This window comes from Wolffia australiana, chromosome 1 (genome assembly GCF_029677425.1).
Source record: "Wolffia australiana isolate 7733 chromosome 1, ASM2967742v1".
In the NCBI taxonomy this organism is placed as follows: Eukaryota; Viridiplantae; Streptophyta; class Magnoliopsida; order Alismatales; family Araceae; genus Wolffia; species Wolffia australiana.
Window position 1 is genome coordinate 2822938 of NC_135835.1, and position 16519 is coordinate 2839456.

The 16519-nt window shown below is 46.8% G+C and overlaps 1 protein-coding gene across 1 annotated transcript in view; it reads left to right on the forward strand.

Moving 5' to 3' along the window:
- Nucleotides 1–16519, forward strand: part of HEXO1 (beta-hexosaminidase 1) — a 29878-nt gene that overhangs the window by 8083 nt on the left and 5276 nt on the right. Inside the window, exons 8-10 of the mRNA XM_078573326.1 lie at nucleotides 891–939; nucleotides 2770–2870; nucleotides 14398–14457. Coding sequence (XP_078429452.1) covers nucleotides 891–939; nucleotides 2770–2870; nucleotides 14398–14457 — 210 coding nt within the window. The remainder of the gene's footprint in view (nucleotides 1–890; nucleotides 940–2769; nucleotides 2871–14397; nucleotides 14458–16519) is intronic.

The window sequence follows — 16519 nt, forward strand, 5'->3', positions numbered from 1 at the left end:
CTTCAGGAATGCTTCGAACAGAGCTCTAATGGAGACTTCAATCAGGGCTTCATAGGGCTTCAATCAGGGCTGCACTAGGTTCAGATCAAACCTTGCTCTGATACCATGTGATTAATGGAAAGAGAAAAAAGAAGAGAGAAGAATTTGGGGCAAGAAGGAATAATTTTTATTGCTGAACTGGGCCCCCTTTTATAGAAGAAAAACTTCACTTGTTAGAAAGGGAATATTCCTAAGGAATATTCCCTGTTTCCAACGGTCATATATTTTGAATATATGACTGTTTGAAACAGAGAGGTCCAGCTGCTTTTAAAGCAGCTGGACTCTCCAACGGCTGGGTTTCAGCCGTTGGAGAGTTGGGCCTGACTGTGGTCAGGCCCAACATATATTAGGCCCTACTGGGCCTACACTAATGGGCCCTTAATGGGCCCTTAGTGGGAAGTTAGGCGGCCCATGTTGGGCCTGAAGTAGTTATTTTTATTAATATCTCCTAGGGTTAGGCTATTACAGAGTACAAGGCCTCGGGCCAATTAGTTAGCTTAAACCCTACTAAGTATCCTCCATGACCTAACAGTAAACTCTTTCATAGATGTTATTATCCATATTTATTTCTGGTAAGTTTTTCAAAATAAGAAAGTTATTGAACCCTTTTCAAAATCCGGATCAAGATACAACTTGAACAGGAAATGAAAAAGGATTACCTCGCTTTGATTGAGCCTTTTTTCCATTCTGAACTTGATTCATGCTGGGTTATTTATGGGCATGCTCGTTTTAGGTGGGTGAAACGGTCCTATGATGTAGTATTTCCATTGATTTTATTTTTATAATTCAAATTTTGTTCAAGATCGATAAAGCAATATAAAATAGCGTTCAGCTTTTAAATATTTCTGCAGGCGTCAACATAATGCCAGAGATTGATGTTCCAGGCCATGCAGAGTCGTGGTATGTGTGCTTCCTTTAGTACTTAACCCTAAAACTCTGGAATGAAATGGCGAAGAAAGGTTAAACACATCATTTCATTGGTTTCTCTGAAATGTACGATATCAGTGTATGTTCGATGTGATTTTTATTTCTATATTGTTCGAGTTGAGACAAAACCATATCTATCTCTCATCTGATAGGATCCTATTGAAGTATACCATTGACTTTTCTTGAATGAGAATCGATCCCTGATTGAGGACCAATAAGATAGGTGATGAGAGGAGGGAGATATTGATCAAGGAAAAATTGATCTGGACGAGAAATCGGCTGAAGGGTTGGTGAGATAATCACGGGATAGGGGATTGTGGGGGGACGAAGGGACCTGGTCAGATGGGAGGGCAAGGGGAAAAGCAACTTCTTGAGTATAATAAGTCGTAACGAATAAGGGAATTCCTCGAAATGGAAATCAACATTTAGTAGAAACAATATAGAATCAGTCTGATCTCAGAGTCAAAGCAAAGATAATGTAGATATCACTTTAGGGATTCTGATACAACCAAACAGAATCCGAGGAAGTCAGATGAGTTGCCTCTCCCTCAAGATGACTGTCTGAGGAGAAGCCCAAGGATGAATGTCTTATGAAAAGAATTGTGTTGAAGGCACAATATTTTCTGTTGATACTGATAAGACTATTCGAACTAGCCACTAGGTGGCTGAACATAAACTTACAGTCCTCTGTCAGACCCAGCCTATGCAGCTAGTGGCTTCCATATGAGAAGATGCGGTATAACACTACTTTCCACCAGTTACTGCAGACATCTTTTTTTTGAAAAAAAACTGCAGAGCTCTTTATGGCCTATGAAACTCGCCGATTATCAGTTTTGGTCGCATCCTTAAAGCTTGAGAGAAATGGGCATAGAAATGTGGGGGCAAGTTGCAGTACTTGATGCTGTGAAGGAGCATTTGATCGAGTCCGGAGAAATAGTCATGGGATCCCTGCCGGGGATTGTATTGAGAAGGACAGGGGAGGAGATGACCCTGGTGGGATGGACAACACCAAGGGGGACAAGGGCGGCAGAGTAGGTGTCCCCGGAGGTGAAGAGACCCAACAGAATGGACATCGTCGAGTGAGATAGTAGCTACCAAGGGGAAACACTAACCTGTAACTTCAAATCCCGGCCGCCAATGACGAGGGCTATATTTTTAAAGGGAAATGCAGACGAGAATGCAAAGATGAGAATGCCCCTAGTGGGCTAACTAGAGGGAGTAGATCATAACACAAAGAAGCATTCCTACTGGGATCAGATGGAGGTAAAAAATGCTATCAATGACGGAGACTGCCATCAGCTAAGACCCAACTATCTGCATTCATTGGTGCAGGATTTGACTGATCAAATTATAATACCTTAGTTCATATGAGGCCCCAAGAAAATTGTGGCCATCAAAAATCATCTCTAGAAGAGAAGAGGTAATGAGGCTCTCATCCAGAGAAAGGGACTATATTCCCCAGAGACATATTGGGATTCTTTACTGGCGTTACAGAGAGCATTTCCAGATGTTCCCCATGAGGACCAAAGTGTAGGATGAGTAGGGAGTGTTGGATGCCCAATACATCTGTAGGTATGCGAAAGGAAGAAGAAAAACCCAAGCATGAAATATCTAATGCTTTCAGTCAGATCCAGCACAGTTGGGGACCTGTGGTGATGTCTCTCTTTTCATTTTCTTCTATATTATTTTTGAAAGATTCTTTCAAAAAAAAATTATTATTTTTGAAAGATCAAAATGCTAGGGCATATTAAACTCTGGATTGGTAATGCAATCGTCTAATATAAAGTGTATACTACTCTGCAGGGGGATAGGTTATCCAGATCTTTGGCCCTCCCCCATTTGTCGAGAACCCCTTGATGTGAGCCAAGAGTTCACATTTTCTGTGATTTCTGGCATCTTGCAAGGTAAAGCTTTTTGCCCGATGAGCTCCTCTCTACCACCTTTCTATCATTTTTGCTTCTTGAATCTTAATGTTTATCTTTAAGTGTGGATGTTAGTTGTAGAGTCTTTCATTTTCTTCTGATTATTTGTATGTGCAGTGATTTCTATTGATGGGATATGTCTGACATTTTCTCGATGTAACTGAAGAGTAATAATAAAATAGAAAGCCACTTGCTGTCTTATATAACATTATGTCGAATGAGATACTTTTGCTAATAATTACTGTTGGATGAAGTGACGTGGTACGATCCTGGATCTTGAATCTCCTTGAAGGTGTGTCTGCCAATAATCTCCAAGAGAATGACTATCAAGAAAACTCTTTTTCCGAGGAACAGAGAGGGTGATGAGAATCAAAGATGAGTGGATACAGGCTGAGGAAAAAGGACACTACAGAAAAGGAAATGACGAGAGACTGAATCAGACTTCTCGGTGGAAACATAGGAGAGGTCGAATCAACCCTCTCTCATAGAGAACTCAGAGGATCTCCTCGTCCGCTCTGCGGTTCTTGAATTTGACTTTGTACCTCCTCGTCTGTCAATCGACCTGTATTTAATGGAGGCGTCATAAGCCCGCCCTTATACAATTCACATGTGTGACTTGCTTCGTCTCTTCTTAGAGCTATGATAAGTCCGTTTTGGGACCTTATCACGATGATTGAAGAGGCATCTCCATGTTTTCACCAGAGAAAATTACAGAGTTAGGTTACTGTTGGAGCAAACTTGCAATGAGAGAAACTAGATAAAGATTGAAAAATTGTGCAGTAATTCTATTTGGGACATATCCCCTTATTTTTTTAAAAAAACTTGGTTCTTATTGTGGGAAAGAGAATGAGAGGGAGATGAGATGAGAAGGGAAGACAACAGGGTAGATGCCACCTAGATATAGTGGCCATCACCAGGATAGGAGATAATGGTATGATGGACTTCCCTGGAGAGGGGAACAACTTCACTTTTTCATTCATCTGGGTTGTCTCATATGGGAGGAGTGCCCTATTTAAAGGGAAAACATGTAGGAAAGAAAATGATAAAATGCCCGTAGTGGATCATATCATTTTTGCAGTCCTTGGGTGTCGGATACCATAGTGTTGGGGATTTGACCATTAATTTGGAATCAGGGCCCCGTAAAGGCATTTTTGGTGATCCACAAAATGGGGTTTTGTCAACACTTGTCTGGTTGGAGGAGAGATTTCGGAGGCAGGGCGACGGGAGGAGCCTGCTGCCCTGGGAGCAAGAGAATAAAAACCATAGAAATGCATAGAATGCTATGTCATTCACATTCTAATTGCCTAAAATAGGCAGATAAACTATAACACTTTTACATAATACCAAATTAGAAATTATGAAGTGACATTTTAATCATGCACTGTAACATGTTTAAAGAATAAGGCGAGTAAATACAAAAAGATAAGAATGAAATCTCCCTGCACTCAACCACAAGTTGGTGAGTGGATAAACATTCGCAGCTTGACTCTGAGTCTTCTGATGGGGAGGATATGGAGACCTTTGTTGAAGATATCTGCAAATGATCTTCAGATCTAAAATCAAATATAATTTTGATCCCAGCTTCCAATTTCTCCCTTGTGAAGTGCCATTCTGCTTCCACATGCTTTGTTTAATCATGATGCTCTAGGTTGACTATCTTGATAGCCAGCTTGTTGCCACATAAGAGGTATTGCCCAGAATTCAGACTCCACACAAGACCTTAAGGTGTGATCCACAAACCTATATCCCTATATTTCTATCATAAACAGGTGAAATACCCCTAATTTTCTTTCATTTTTCCAGTTAATATGGCAACTAATAATGAAGAATTCAAGTCGCATCTTGGCTCAACCCCTTGTCATATACTCAATGACTCAGTCCTAACCCCATTTACCATTCGGCGACCCCTGCCTCCCTGTGATCGCCTCATTGGCTCTTGAGCCTGCAAGTCCCTGGATAGAGCCCTCGCTTGTCTATGATCAGTCTCTCCTCTCATCTATAATTCCCTTACTTTTAATCGTCTCTCCCTAGACAAACCTCTGTTTTCTCGTCCCTGATTGATTCCTACTTCTTCCAATCAATCCCTCCCGTGTCCTCTCAGAAAATCCTGTGATAGGAACCTACATCTAGGTTCCTATCATCTTGCGATTATATTCTACTTCTTTATTCACTAACTGATGATGTTACCTCCCAAGGAGGCATTGCCGAATGTTGATTGGTGATCCAGTATGCTTCCTGCTCAGTCTTCATAAGTAAAATTTGTTTGTTAGTGTTATCATATCAACTAAACTGGAGGGCATATCCGGGAGTACCTTTTAAAGACACTGATACTCTACTTACTGCGTGCTTATGTACTTTTGGATCATGTGTTCATTCAATGAGAAGTCTAACTTCATCTGATGTCTGCTGTAGTCTGTGGTTAGTAATTCAGCTTCCCAATTAAGCATTGAAAGCATCCCTGACTGGTTGATAGGATACTTGCACCTTGTCCTAGAATATAGTCAGGTTCACAGGTTAACAATCATCCCTGTTTCCATAGCCAGATATAGAGTATTTTTAAATTAGATATATCATACCTTCGATTAAGCCTTAAGTGAGAAGAACTGTTGGAGTGTGTAGGTTGAAAATATAGGAGTAAAAGATGTGTTTTCTGGACTCTAGCATCCATACACCATGTTTGTGCAGTGCTTACTTCCTCATCGGAGGTTGAAAATATTTACCGTTCTTAAGCATAATCTTCATGTTGAAGCTCCAAGTGGGGAACCAAGAAGTCGTTGGATCAAGGGCATCAGGGGCGCCCTGGCCGATCACTTTCAAGCCTTTTGAAAACAGGGTCCTCCTAGCCACTGGAAATGGAGTGGCTGAGGAGCCACCAAAGTGACGCGGGTACAGTGGGTTGAGTTGACGAGGCCATTCGCGGCGGACGAAGTGAAAGATGCAGTCAAGGGGTTGAACGGAGAAGGAGCTCTGGGTCCTGACGGTTTCCAGATCTCTTTCTTTGGTGAGTTTTGAGAGATGGTTGAAACAGAATTTATGGACACTTTGGCGGAATTTGTTTGCCAGGGAAATTACTGTTTAGAGCAATTATACAAATCACGCCTCTTTCTCCTACCAAAATGCCAGAAGGTCAATAGGATTGGTGACTTTCGACCTATATCACTGTCCAACTCCATCTATCTTATATTGGGGAAGTCTTGGCAAATCAACTCTGACAAGTGATTGGAGATTTGGTTGGACCCTTTCAATCCGACTTCATTCCCAGTCGACAATTAATAGATAGCTCAGTAGTAGCAGGGGAAATCATAGCTGCATGGCACAAAGAGGAGAAGAAAGGCTTTGTGTGGAAAGTCGACTTGCTAAAGCATATGACATTCTGGATTGGGACTTCCTGTGGGCTTTAATGAGGAAGAGAGACTTCCCAAGAGAATGGGTGAGGAGGTGCGTGATGTTACATTCTTCCTCGGTTTTAATGAATGGCAAACCAAAGGAGGGGTGGATCCAACCTCAAAGAGGTGTTAGGCAGGGATGTCCTTTGGCGCCTTTATTATTCATTATAGCAGTGGATGCCTTGGCCACATATACAGTCAAGATATGCACATATGGAAAGCTAAAGGGCTCCAAGTCGGCGAGTTTCTCAATGGGTATCCCCTACTTCAGTATGCTGACAACACTACCTTCTTCATCGAAGGCTCGGCGGAGGAAGCCTGCAATCTTTCAATGCTACTAGACCTCTTTCCAGATTTCTTAGGACTACAAATTGACCGAGCCAGATCCATTTTTGTGGGGTTTGGTCTTACACCGGAAGAGGAATTTCAATGTTCACAGGCGTTGGGGACTCCCATGGGGATGCTACCCTTGCGCTACCTGGGATTGCCCTTGAAGAAGGGGCGGACGTCAAGCACGAACTGGGAGCCTGCGACCCAGATGGTGGAGAGGCGATTGGAGGGATGGCAGAGCTGTGTGCTGACACAAGCTAGTCGATCGGTATTATTGAGATCGATACTCTCTGCAATACCATTATTTTAACTCTCCATCTTTAAAATGTCCAAGGGGGTAGGTCAACATTTGAAAGCCGTGATGAGGCGCTTCTTATGGAATGGGCCTGCCCTGACATAAGAGTGACATAGCTGCTATAGGTGGTCTGTTGACCAATGGACCACGGCGGACTGGAAATTCGACATCTGCAATGTATGAACAAAGAATTGTTGACAAAATGGGTGGGCAATATTATGGGACCAGAAGTGACATGGTCACGAGAGTCCTAAGGGATAGGTATGGTGCAGGTTTGAGTTGGGAACTGCAATTGACCCCAATCATAGGGGCATCCACTTTTTGCCAGGGCTTGGGACAGATTTTTGTGCAAATTCAAGCGTGTTTTAAACCCAGACTAGAGGATGGAGCTTGTTTTAGATACTGGGCAGATGATTGGTACAACTGAGGCAAGATACCGGAGATTTTTCCTTGCCTATTTGCGATGGCATGGAATCTTCCAGCTTCGGTGAAAAAATGTTGGGATGACACATGGACCCACTCTTTTTCAGCCCACCTTCGGAATAGACTATACTCCCTTTGCAGCCCACCTTCGGAATCCGAGATAGTTGGGTATGGAAGGGTTCATCGTTTTCAGTTAGGGAAGTTTACAAGACGATCAAGGAGGTTCCGACACAAGCTGAGACCATCATCCATACATGCCAATGGTTATGGAAGCATAGAGTTCTGTTAAAGGTGCGGATTTTTAGATGGCTGTTACTTAGGAGACAAATTATGACCCTCCGAAAGTGCATGATCCCAGACACATCAGCATCATGTCCCATGTGCGCCCAAGGAGAGGAAGATGTTTCTCACATGTTTTATGCATGTTCTTTTGAGCAGGCCATTTGGAGATCGCAGAAGCTCACTGGGGTGGATGTGATGTCAGTCGAAGCATGCTGTAGATCACTTCGTGGGGGTGCAGGCAGAGGGCGCTAAGGGATTCTCGCGGTGCTTTGGATGTGGTATTTCATGGTGTGGAGACATGTATATCCTACCGGTCCAGTGGGAAGTGAAGGATAGAAAAACAGCCACAATTGCCGCTCTTGCATTTGCCACGATCATGTACATTAATATCAATTTTGGGTTGATCACCAATTTTGGGTGATCTTCCCTCTTTATTTTTTAAAAAGCATAATCTTCATATCCTCAAATTGAAGATCCAAGCTAACGATGAGCTCTTGACCCAACAACCATTTCTCAAGGAGAGGGATACAATAGCCTTTGAGCGCAGGAGAAATCTCAGAATCATTAAGATTGACACTGTAGTCTTAAATTTTCACTAATCATAGCAAGTTTTTATAGTTTTGAAGGCATATGTGCACTCTGCCTAATTCAGCCTTCTTTCTCTCTTTCTCTGTCTCTATTCTTCAATTCATTCTCTCTTATGTATTGTAAACAAGAAAAGAACAATTCTTGATAGCAAATGAAAGAGATTACAGGGTTTTATAGGAAGCCCTAATGGGCTGACTAGAGAGGGCCCTTAATGGGCTAACAAGAGAGAGAAAATAAAGACATGTAATACTCAGATCAACACTCCCCCTCAAGCTGGAGCGTGGATGTTATCCACACCCAGCTTGGAACAGAGCTCCTCAAACCTAGGGGCATGAAGCCCTTTGGTGAAGATATCTGCAAGCTGTTCAGCGGACGGAACATAAGGCGTGCAAAAATCTCCCAATTCAAGCTTCTCTTTGATGAAATGGCGATCGATCTCGATGTGCTTTGTACGGTCATGCTGAACGGGGTCATGAGCAATGCTAATCGCCGATTTGTTGTCGTAGAACAGCTGGACAGGAGAGGGAACTGGACACCGTAGCTCACGAAGAAGCTGGGTAATCCAAAGTGCTTCACACAGACCATGCGCAAGGGCACGGAACTCCGCTTCAGCACTCGATCGAGAGACCACTTTCTGCTTCTTGCTCCTCCAAGTAATCAGATTGCCGCCCAAGAAGGTGCAATACCCAGATGTGGACCGACGATCAACCACAGAGCCGGCATAATCTGCATCGGTGTAGACTTCAAGACGCAGGCCGGTATGGGGACGAAACAATAATCCACGGCCAATGGTGCCCTTCAGGAAACGGAGGAGACGATGAGCAGCATGAAAATGGCTCATGCGAGGAGTCTGCATGAGCTGACTCAGAACACCCACTGAATATGCAATGTCCGGGCGAGTGTGGGTGAGATAAAGCAGTTTTCCCACAAGTCTTCTATATAGGCCAGGCTCAGCAAGCTCCTCATCCGCATCGGCACCAAGTCGATGGTTCGCATCAATCGGTGTCGAAGCAGGCTTGGCGTCCTCCTTTCCAAGCTCACAGAGAAGGTCCACCGTATACTTTCTCGACAAATAAAGATCCGCTGGAAGAATAGGCCACCTCTATGCCAAGAAAGTACCTCAACGGGCCAAGATGGCGAATAGCAAATTCCGAGAGATACATAGCCAGCTCAGTAATGGTCGCCGTATCATCACCCGTAATAATGATGTCATCCACGTACACAAGAAGAATAGCGACTCCCTGACGTGGAATGGCGGTAGAAAAGGTGTGATCACCATTACACCGACGGTATCCACGACGCTGCATGGCCGTCGTGAAACGACCAAACCAGGCACGAGAGATTGCTTCAAGCCATATAATGCTTTCTTCAGGCGACAGACAACAGACTGCGGAGACGATGGCACTAAGGAAGTGTAGCCAGGAGGTAATGCCATGTAGATCTCCTCAGTCAACTCTCCATGCAGAAAAGCATTCTTCACATCATATTGTTGCAAAATCCAGCCCCGATCCGCAGCAAGGGCCAATAAGATCCGCACAGTATTCAGCTTGGCGACGGGAGCAAAGGTCTCCTGATAATCAATGCCATGTTTCTGAGTGAACCCTTGTGCCACAACCCGGGCTTTGTGGCGCTCAATAGAACCGTCAGAATTATGCTTCATAGCATACACCCAACGGCTACCCATGAGATGCTTCCCGGCCGGTAGAGGAACCAGATCCCACGTTTCATTGTGAGCAAGAGCCTGAAGTTCTTCCGCCATGGCCTGACGCCAATGCGGAAATGAAAGGGCAATGTCCACCGTCTTGGGAAGGGAAGTGGCATCAAGGGAGGTGAGAAGGGCATGATAAGAGGGTGAGAGGCGATGAGAGGAGATAGATTCCGCCAACGGATAGAGGGGAGAGGAACGGGAAGAGGGCAGCACGGCTAATGAGGAGGTGGCAGGAGGGGTGGAGGTTGAGGTAGACGGGGCAGCAGGAGACGAAGAAGGAAGCCGAGGCTTGCGACGAGCAAGGGTAATACCATAGCATTTTTCAGGCGGGCAGCGACGGATAGGGAGCGGAGGAATCGAAGAAGGTGCAGCAGAAGGGTCGAGCGCAGGAGCAGATACTGGAGGAGGCTCCACAGGAGGGACTGAGACGGCGGCCGGAGGCGGGTCGGGAGGCACAATTGCTGGAGGAGCAACAGGCGGAGACACGTCGGGCGGGGCCGGTGAAGAGGGACGAGGATGAGGAATTCGAGTGGATCGGAGGGAGATGGGGACGATGAGGGTTCAGGAGAGGAGGAGGAATAGTAGGGAAGCAATTCATCAAACGTGGCATCTTTGGTGACGACGAACCGACGAGAGGGTGGATGATAGCATAAATAGCCTTTTTGGGTGGAAGAATAGCCAACAAACACACACTTGATAGCACGGGGATCCAGTTTATCACGACCAAGTTGGTGGTTGGGCGCATAGCATACACATCCAAATACACGAGGAGTAAGATGAGTTCGGAGAGAGAGAGTTGGAAAGGAATGCTGAAGACGGTCAATGGGAGTGGAGTAGTCAAGCACTCGAGATGGAAGGCGATTAAGAAGATGGATGGCGGTGGAGCGGCTTCCCCAAAAATACTTGGGCACATGCATATGGAAGAGAAGGCTCCGAGTCATTTCAAAGATGTGACGGAATTTTCTTTCGGCAACGCCATTTTGCTGTGGTGTATAGGGACAAGAAGTTTCATGGATAATGCCTTTGTCTTGGAAGAAGGTGCTTAACGTGGTGTTAACGTAGTCTTTAGCATTGTCGGAGCGGAAGCGACGAATGGATATAGAGAATTGAGTTTGGATAAGGGAGTAAAATTGAGGAATGACACGAGATATCTCCGATTTGTTCTTCAAGAAATATGCCCACGTGAATCGAGTAACGTCGTCAATAAAGATGCATAACCACCGAGAACCGGAAGTACTATGAATAGGGAAGGCCCCACACATCGGTGTGAATAAGGGAGAATGGGGTCAAGAAGGAGAAGACGAGATAGGATACGTGGTACGATGATGTTTGGCAATTCGACAAGCAGTACAAACAAAACGGTCCACAGAATGGCCTTGAAAGAGTTTAGGAAAGAGACGATAAAGAGTAGCAAAAGAAGGATGGCCGAGACGTCGATGAAGAAGCCACAAACGCTCGTGGGAAGCCGAAAGGGAAACTGCCGCAGCAGCAAAAGCAAGAGAACTCGAACAAGGACGAACACGTTCGAGCCTCTCACGCTCCTCAGCAATGGAAATCGTCCTCCCGACACCTTATCACGATAAAAACATGAATTAGGAGAGAAGGTAAGGTCTTGTTTCAAGTCGCGAACAAGGCTAGATAGGGAGAGAAGATGATGAGTAAGGCGAGGAACATGAAGAACTTTAGATAGATGCATAGAAGAGGAAAGGGCCACACGACCAATACCCGCCACGGTGAGAAGATCGCCGGAGGCTGTTTTAACTTTGGAGGAGCCAGAAACGGGTGCATAAGTTTGAAAGGCTCGAGGATTTGGGGTCATGTGGGCGGCGGCACCGGAATCAAGAAGCCAAGTGGAAGAGGAAAAGAATGGCCAGGAGGATGTAGGTGTGGGAAGACTGGTGGACATACCTCGTGGGCCAAGGAGCATGAGCCCACGACTGGAGGATCAAGCAAGCGGCGTAGACGCTCCATCTCTTCCGGAGTGAAGCTAGCGGGCGAGGCACTAGTCGGGAGAAGACCGTACAGCATAGGCACTTGACCTGGGGGGGGCACGGACGAGGCGGCTGCAGCAAGGTTGCTCGGTTGTGCGCGTTTCCGTTGAAGCTTGTAGCACGTCTCCTTAGAGTGACCTCGCTTCTTGCAGTAATTGCAAAACAGCGAAGGATCACCCTTTGGAGAATCCTCCGTCTGAGCCGTCGGACCACGTGGCAAAGAGCCGGGTGGTGGAGTCGACGATGGGCGTGCAGACAAAGAGGAATGAGCTACAAGTGCCGAAGCCGAGTTCTGGGCCTGCTGAAAGCGGGATTCTTCAACCCGCACACTGTGGAGCGCATCCTTGAAGGTAGGACCAGTCTCTCGATGAATAAGCTGAGCCCGTACAACTTCATATTCCGGGTTCAGTCCCATAAGAAACTGGAAAACCCGAAGTTGAAGAGTATATTGGCGGTCCACCGAATGGGGGTCGGGCGGCATGTAGTAGTCAATTTCATTCCACAACGAAATGAGCTCCGTACTGTACTCCATGATAGACCGGTCCCCTTGACGCAGGTTAGCGGCCCGATGTACCAATTCGTACAGAGTCGCAATGTTGTGCTTCTTGGAGTGGCTCTCAAGTGCTGCTTCCCAGACCGCCCGAGCCGACTCTAGAGACATGAATTCACCTTTAACACTAGGTGAAATACTGTCCAAGAGCCAACGATGAACTACCCCCTCAACGTCCAGCCAGTCATAATACTTGGGATCGGTCCGGGAAGGTCCGTCTTCTAGAAGATGGCGCATGAGACGCCCTTTTAAAGTTATCTGGACGTACTGGCGCCATTGCAGGAGATTGAATCCAGTAAACATACCATCCGGAGGCATCCGAGGCAAAGAGGATGGTCCAGAGGAGGACGACCAATTCGGGCTCGAGAGGCACCGCAGATGCATGTGGCGTAGATACCGCGTCGAGTCTGGCGTAACAGTAGAGGTCTGGGCTTCAACCGGGTTCGCTGCGATGAAAGCAGAGTAGACCACAGTCAGGCGCCGGAACAACGAAGCCGGGACTGCAGGCGCCGAGGCGTCGGGCGCCGGGGCGGTGAGCGGGGTGCTGGACGGCGGGCGCTGGACGCCGCGGCGCCGGGGCGCGGCGCGCGGGCGTCGGGCGCTGGGCGCGAGCGCGGGCACGGAGTCGCGGGGCCAGCGCCGGGCGTCGGTCGCCGGGCGGCGCGAGCCGAGGCGGCGCTGGCCGGGAGCGCGAGCCGAGGCGGCGTTGGCCGGAGCGCGAGCCGAGGCGGCGCGGCCGGGCAGCGCGAGCCGAGGCGGCGCGGCCGGACGGCAGCGCGAGCGCGCGGCCGGGCAGCGCGAGCCGAGGCGGCCTTGAGCGGGGCGCAGCGCGAGCAGCGAGCGGGGCAGCGCGAGCAGGCGGCGGGCCGGACGGCGCGAGCCGAGGCGGCGCCGGGACGGCGCGAGCAGCGAGCCGAGCAGCGCAGCGGCCGGGACGGCGCGAGCCGAGCGGGCGGCCTGAGCAGCCCAGCGCGAGCGGGGCAGCGCGAGCAGGGCAGCGGGCGGCGCGGGCAGCCGGGCGGCGGCCGGACGGCGCGAGCGAGCCGGGCGGAGCGCGAGCAGCCGGCGGCGCGCGGAGCGGCGCGGCGGCCTTGAGCGGGCAGCGCGAGCGGCGCGGGCGGACGGCGCGAGCGAGGCGGCGCGCGGGCGCGGCGGGCCGAGCGGCGCGAGCCGAGCGGCGCCAGCCGGGCGGGCGCGAGCAGGCAGCGCGGGCCGGACGGCGCCGGGGGCGGCGCGAGCGCGAGCGGCGCAGCGCGCGGCAGCGCGAGCGGAGACGCTGGGACGCGGATGTCAGAACGGCGAGCGCCTGGGAGGCCCAGAGCGAGACGGCGAGAGACCGGAGCGCGAGATCAGGCGGTCGTGAGAACCGCCGAAGATCGGAGCGCAAGGTCGAGCCCAGGAAACCCAGATTAGGGTTAGGGTTAGGGCTCTGATACCATGTAAACAAGAAAAGAACAATTCTTGATAGCAAATGAAAGAGATTACAGGGTTTTACAGGAAGCCCTAATGGGCTGACTAGAGAGGGCCCTTAATGGGCTAACAAGAGAGAGAAAATAAAGACATGTAATACTCAGATCAACATGTATATCTCTTCCCTTTTATTGAAATCAAGAAATTATTGATCCTACACAACTTTACTGTGTTTTAGTTGTTACCAAAACTAGTGCATCAAATTTTCATATGGCGTTGTGTTCTCTGAAATTTCACTATGATTTTATCCTCTCAGAGAAAGTAATTAGGGACATTATTAATTATCATTTATACATTACCAAAATACAACAAAGCAAAAGTATGATGATCAATATGCTTGCCACAGCACTAAAATTTTCTCCTTGTTCTTTTATAATTGGTGTCTTTTATCTTCCTATGATCTCTGTTGTACCATTTATGCATAACTTTGATATTGCATTTTATATGAGAGTCTTCATCTTATTTTTTTCTCATTTTCTTTCACAGATATGCACAACATTTTTCCTTTTGAGCTCTTTCACTTGGGAGGTGACGAAGTAAATACAGGTCAGATAAAGAAGCATTTTACATGGAAACATAATCAATGTTAATATTGTGTGTTATATTCAAGGACTTAACAACTGTGGTGAAAGCTATAGCTGATACAAATGTGTTTTTTTTTCTCTTAGGCAGGATATAGTTGATAGATGGCTTATTCATGACCCAAGCTCAGTATGTTGCTTTTGGGCTTTGAACCTGAAACCTGCTTTGAATGCCATATTAAGATTCAAGCGCTTAGCAACTGTGCTCAAAGATATATCTAATACCTGGGGGGATACTTTTCTCTCAGGCAGGATGTTGTTCGACAAGATTATGTGAAATGTACGGGTTTAGACCATTTGGCCTGAGCTCATTTTGCTCTCACCCTCACTTTGGTTGTCAATCCATGGGTATTCTCTCTCTAGTGTAATTTCTATGATTTACATGGAATCTGAGCCGTTGATTGCGTATGTCCAGCCCATTGAACATAGCTGATACCATTGTTCAGCCCGCCAATGTTGTAGTACATTCTGCCATCCTCTCCAATGCAGCCAGCAGTATTTGTTGTCACAAATCACTACACTACGTCACCATCATTGTCATTGCCTTGCTGCCTCTTCCATCTTCTTGTGTTGTGTTGAGCCATTGCTGTTGCCCTCCTATGTTGTCTCATGTCTCTAGAGTGTTTCACCCATGCATTGCAGTGTTGCAGTGTTTCACCCATGCATTTCAACATGTAGTTGGCACATAACTTAACCAGGTTAGCTAGGTTGGGCTAATTTCTTCTGGCCAAACTTATTAAATGTTGAAATGCACTTGGTTCTGCCCAAGTCAGCAAAGCTGAGTTCGGAGAAGGATCAAATGCAATTATCTGGGGCTAACCCAGGGGAAAATCAAGTCTACCCAGTTACATCTTCTTGGTCGAATATGTTGCCAAGACCATCGTACAGTTCACAAAAGGAAAGTGGAAATTTAGGGGCCATCGGAGATCCTCCTTCGCCAGTGGGCCAAAGACCAGTGTAGCACGTCTTTATTCTTCTGTATTCCATCTCTAGTATCTTGATCTGTCTTGCTTATTTTGCGAACTTTTTATAACCATTTTGGATCAGTAGAACTACATTCTTGATAATTTATAAATCAAAGAATTCTTCTTGATACCAAGGGAAGCATATCAGCAACCTTGGTTGTGGAGTGTAGAGCATGTCGAGGAATGCAAAGCAAAAAGATATGTTTAGAGTAGATTTAGCCAGGTTGTGGAGTGTAGATGCAACAATATATTCAGCAGTGAAGATGTATCATCATTTTGAAAACCCTAGAATTGATCATAAGAGCATTTTACTATAAACTTATGACTCATCATCCAACTTTTGCAGGATGGAAGAGCACCTTGATATCAACCCAAACCCCAGAGAAAGTTAGAAGGGGCAAATTCTGGAATCTGATTCTGCATTGAATGATCCAAAAAATCCAAATGATGATACATGTTTGAGAACCTATCATAATATAAAGAGAAGACACCATTACCTCACATGTGCGGAATGGCAGACACATGTGGTTTAAAAAATAAAGGTGAGGGAGCTCAGAGCCTATACATAAAGGTTGAAGGGGAGGACGGATCCATTGGACATTCTTTTTCAAGAAAAGGCAGTGGGCTTTATTGAAGTGGGAGATTCTCCTAGCTCACAGCTTGAGACACGGAAAGGTCGATGCGCCAGGATCTCAACTTCATCTCATTAAGTAGCGCCAATTTGACTTCACTCTCCATGTACAGTTCTTGATTTCTACTTTTCTCGTACGCCTTTCCACAAATAAGGAAATTGTGTTGGTTCATTCTATTTTGCGACAAATTCATCTCTTGAAGACTAGTCATTAATTGCAATATCCAGGTGTTTTCATATTCAACCTCTTGCTCTATCTGGATCATTCAGGATTGTAACAGATTACTCACAGCTTGATCCCAACCTTATTCAAGTCCAAGTATGAGCACTTGCAGCGCTATCAATAGGGCGACTCTGACTCCCAGTCACAGAATGCCCGCAGAATCCCGAGCCGAATGGAGCTCCCATTCTTCAGTGAAAACTGTTTACCT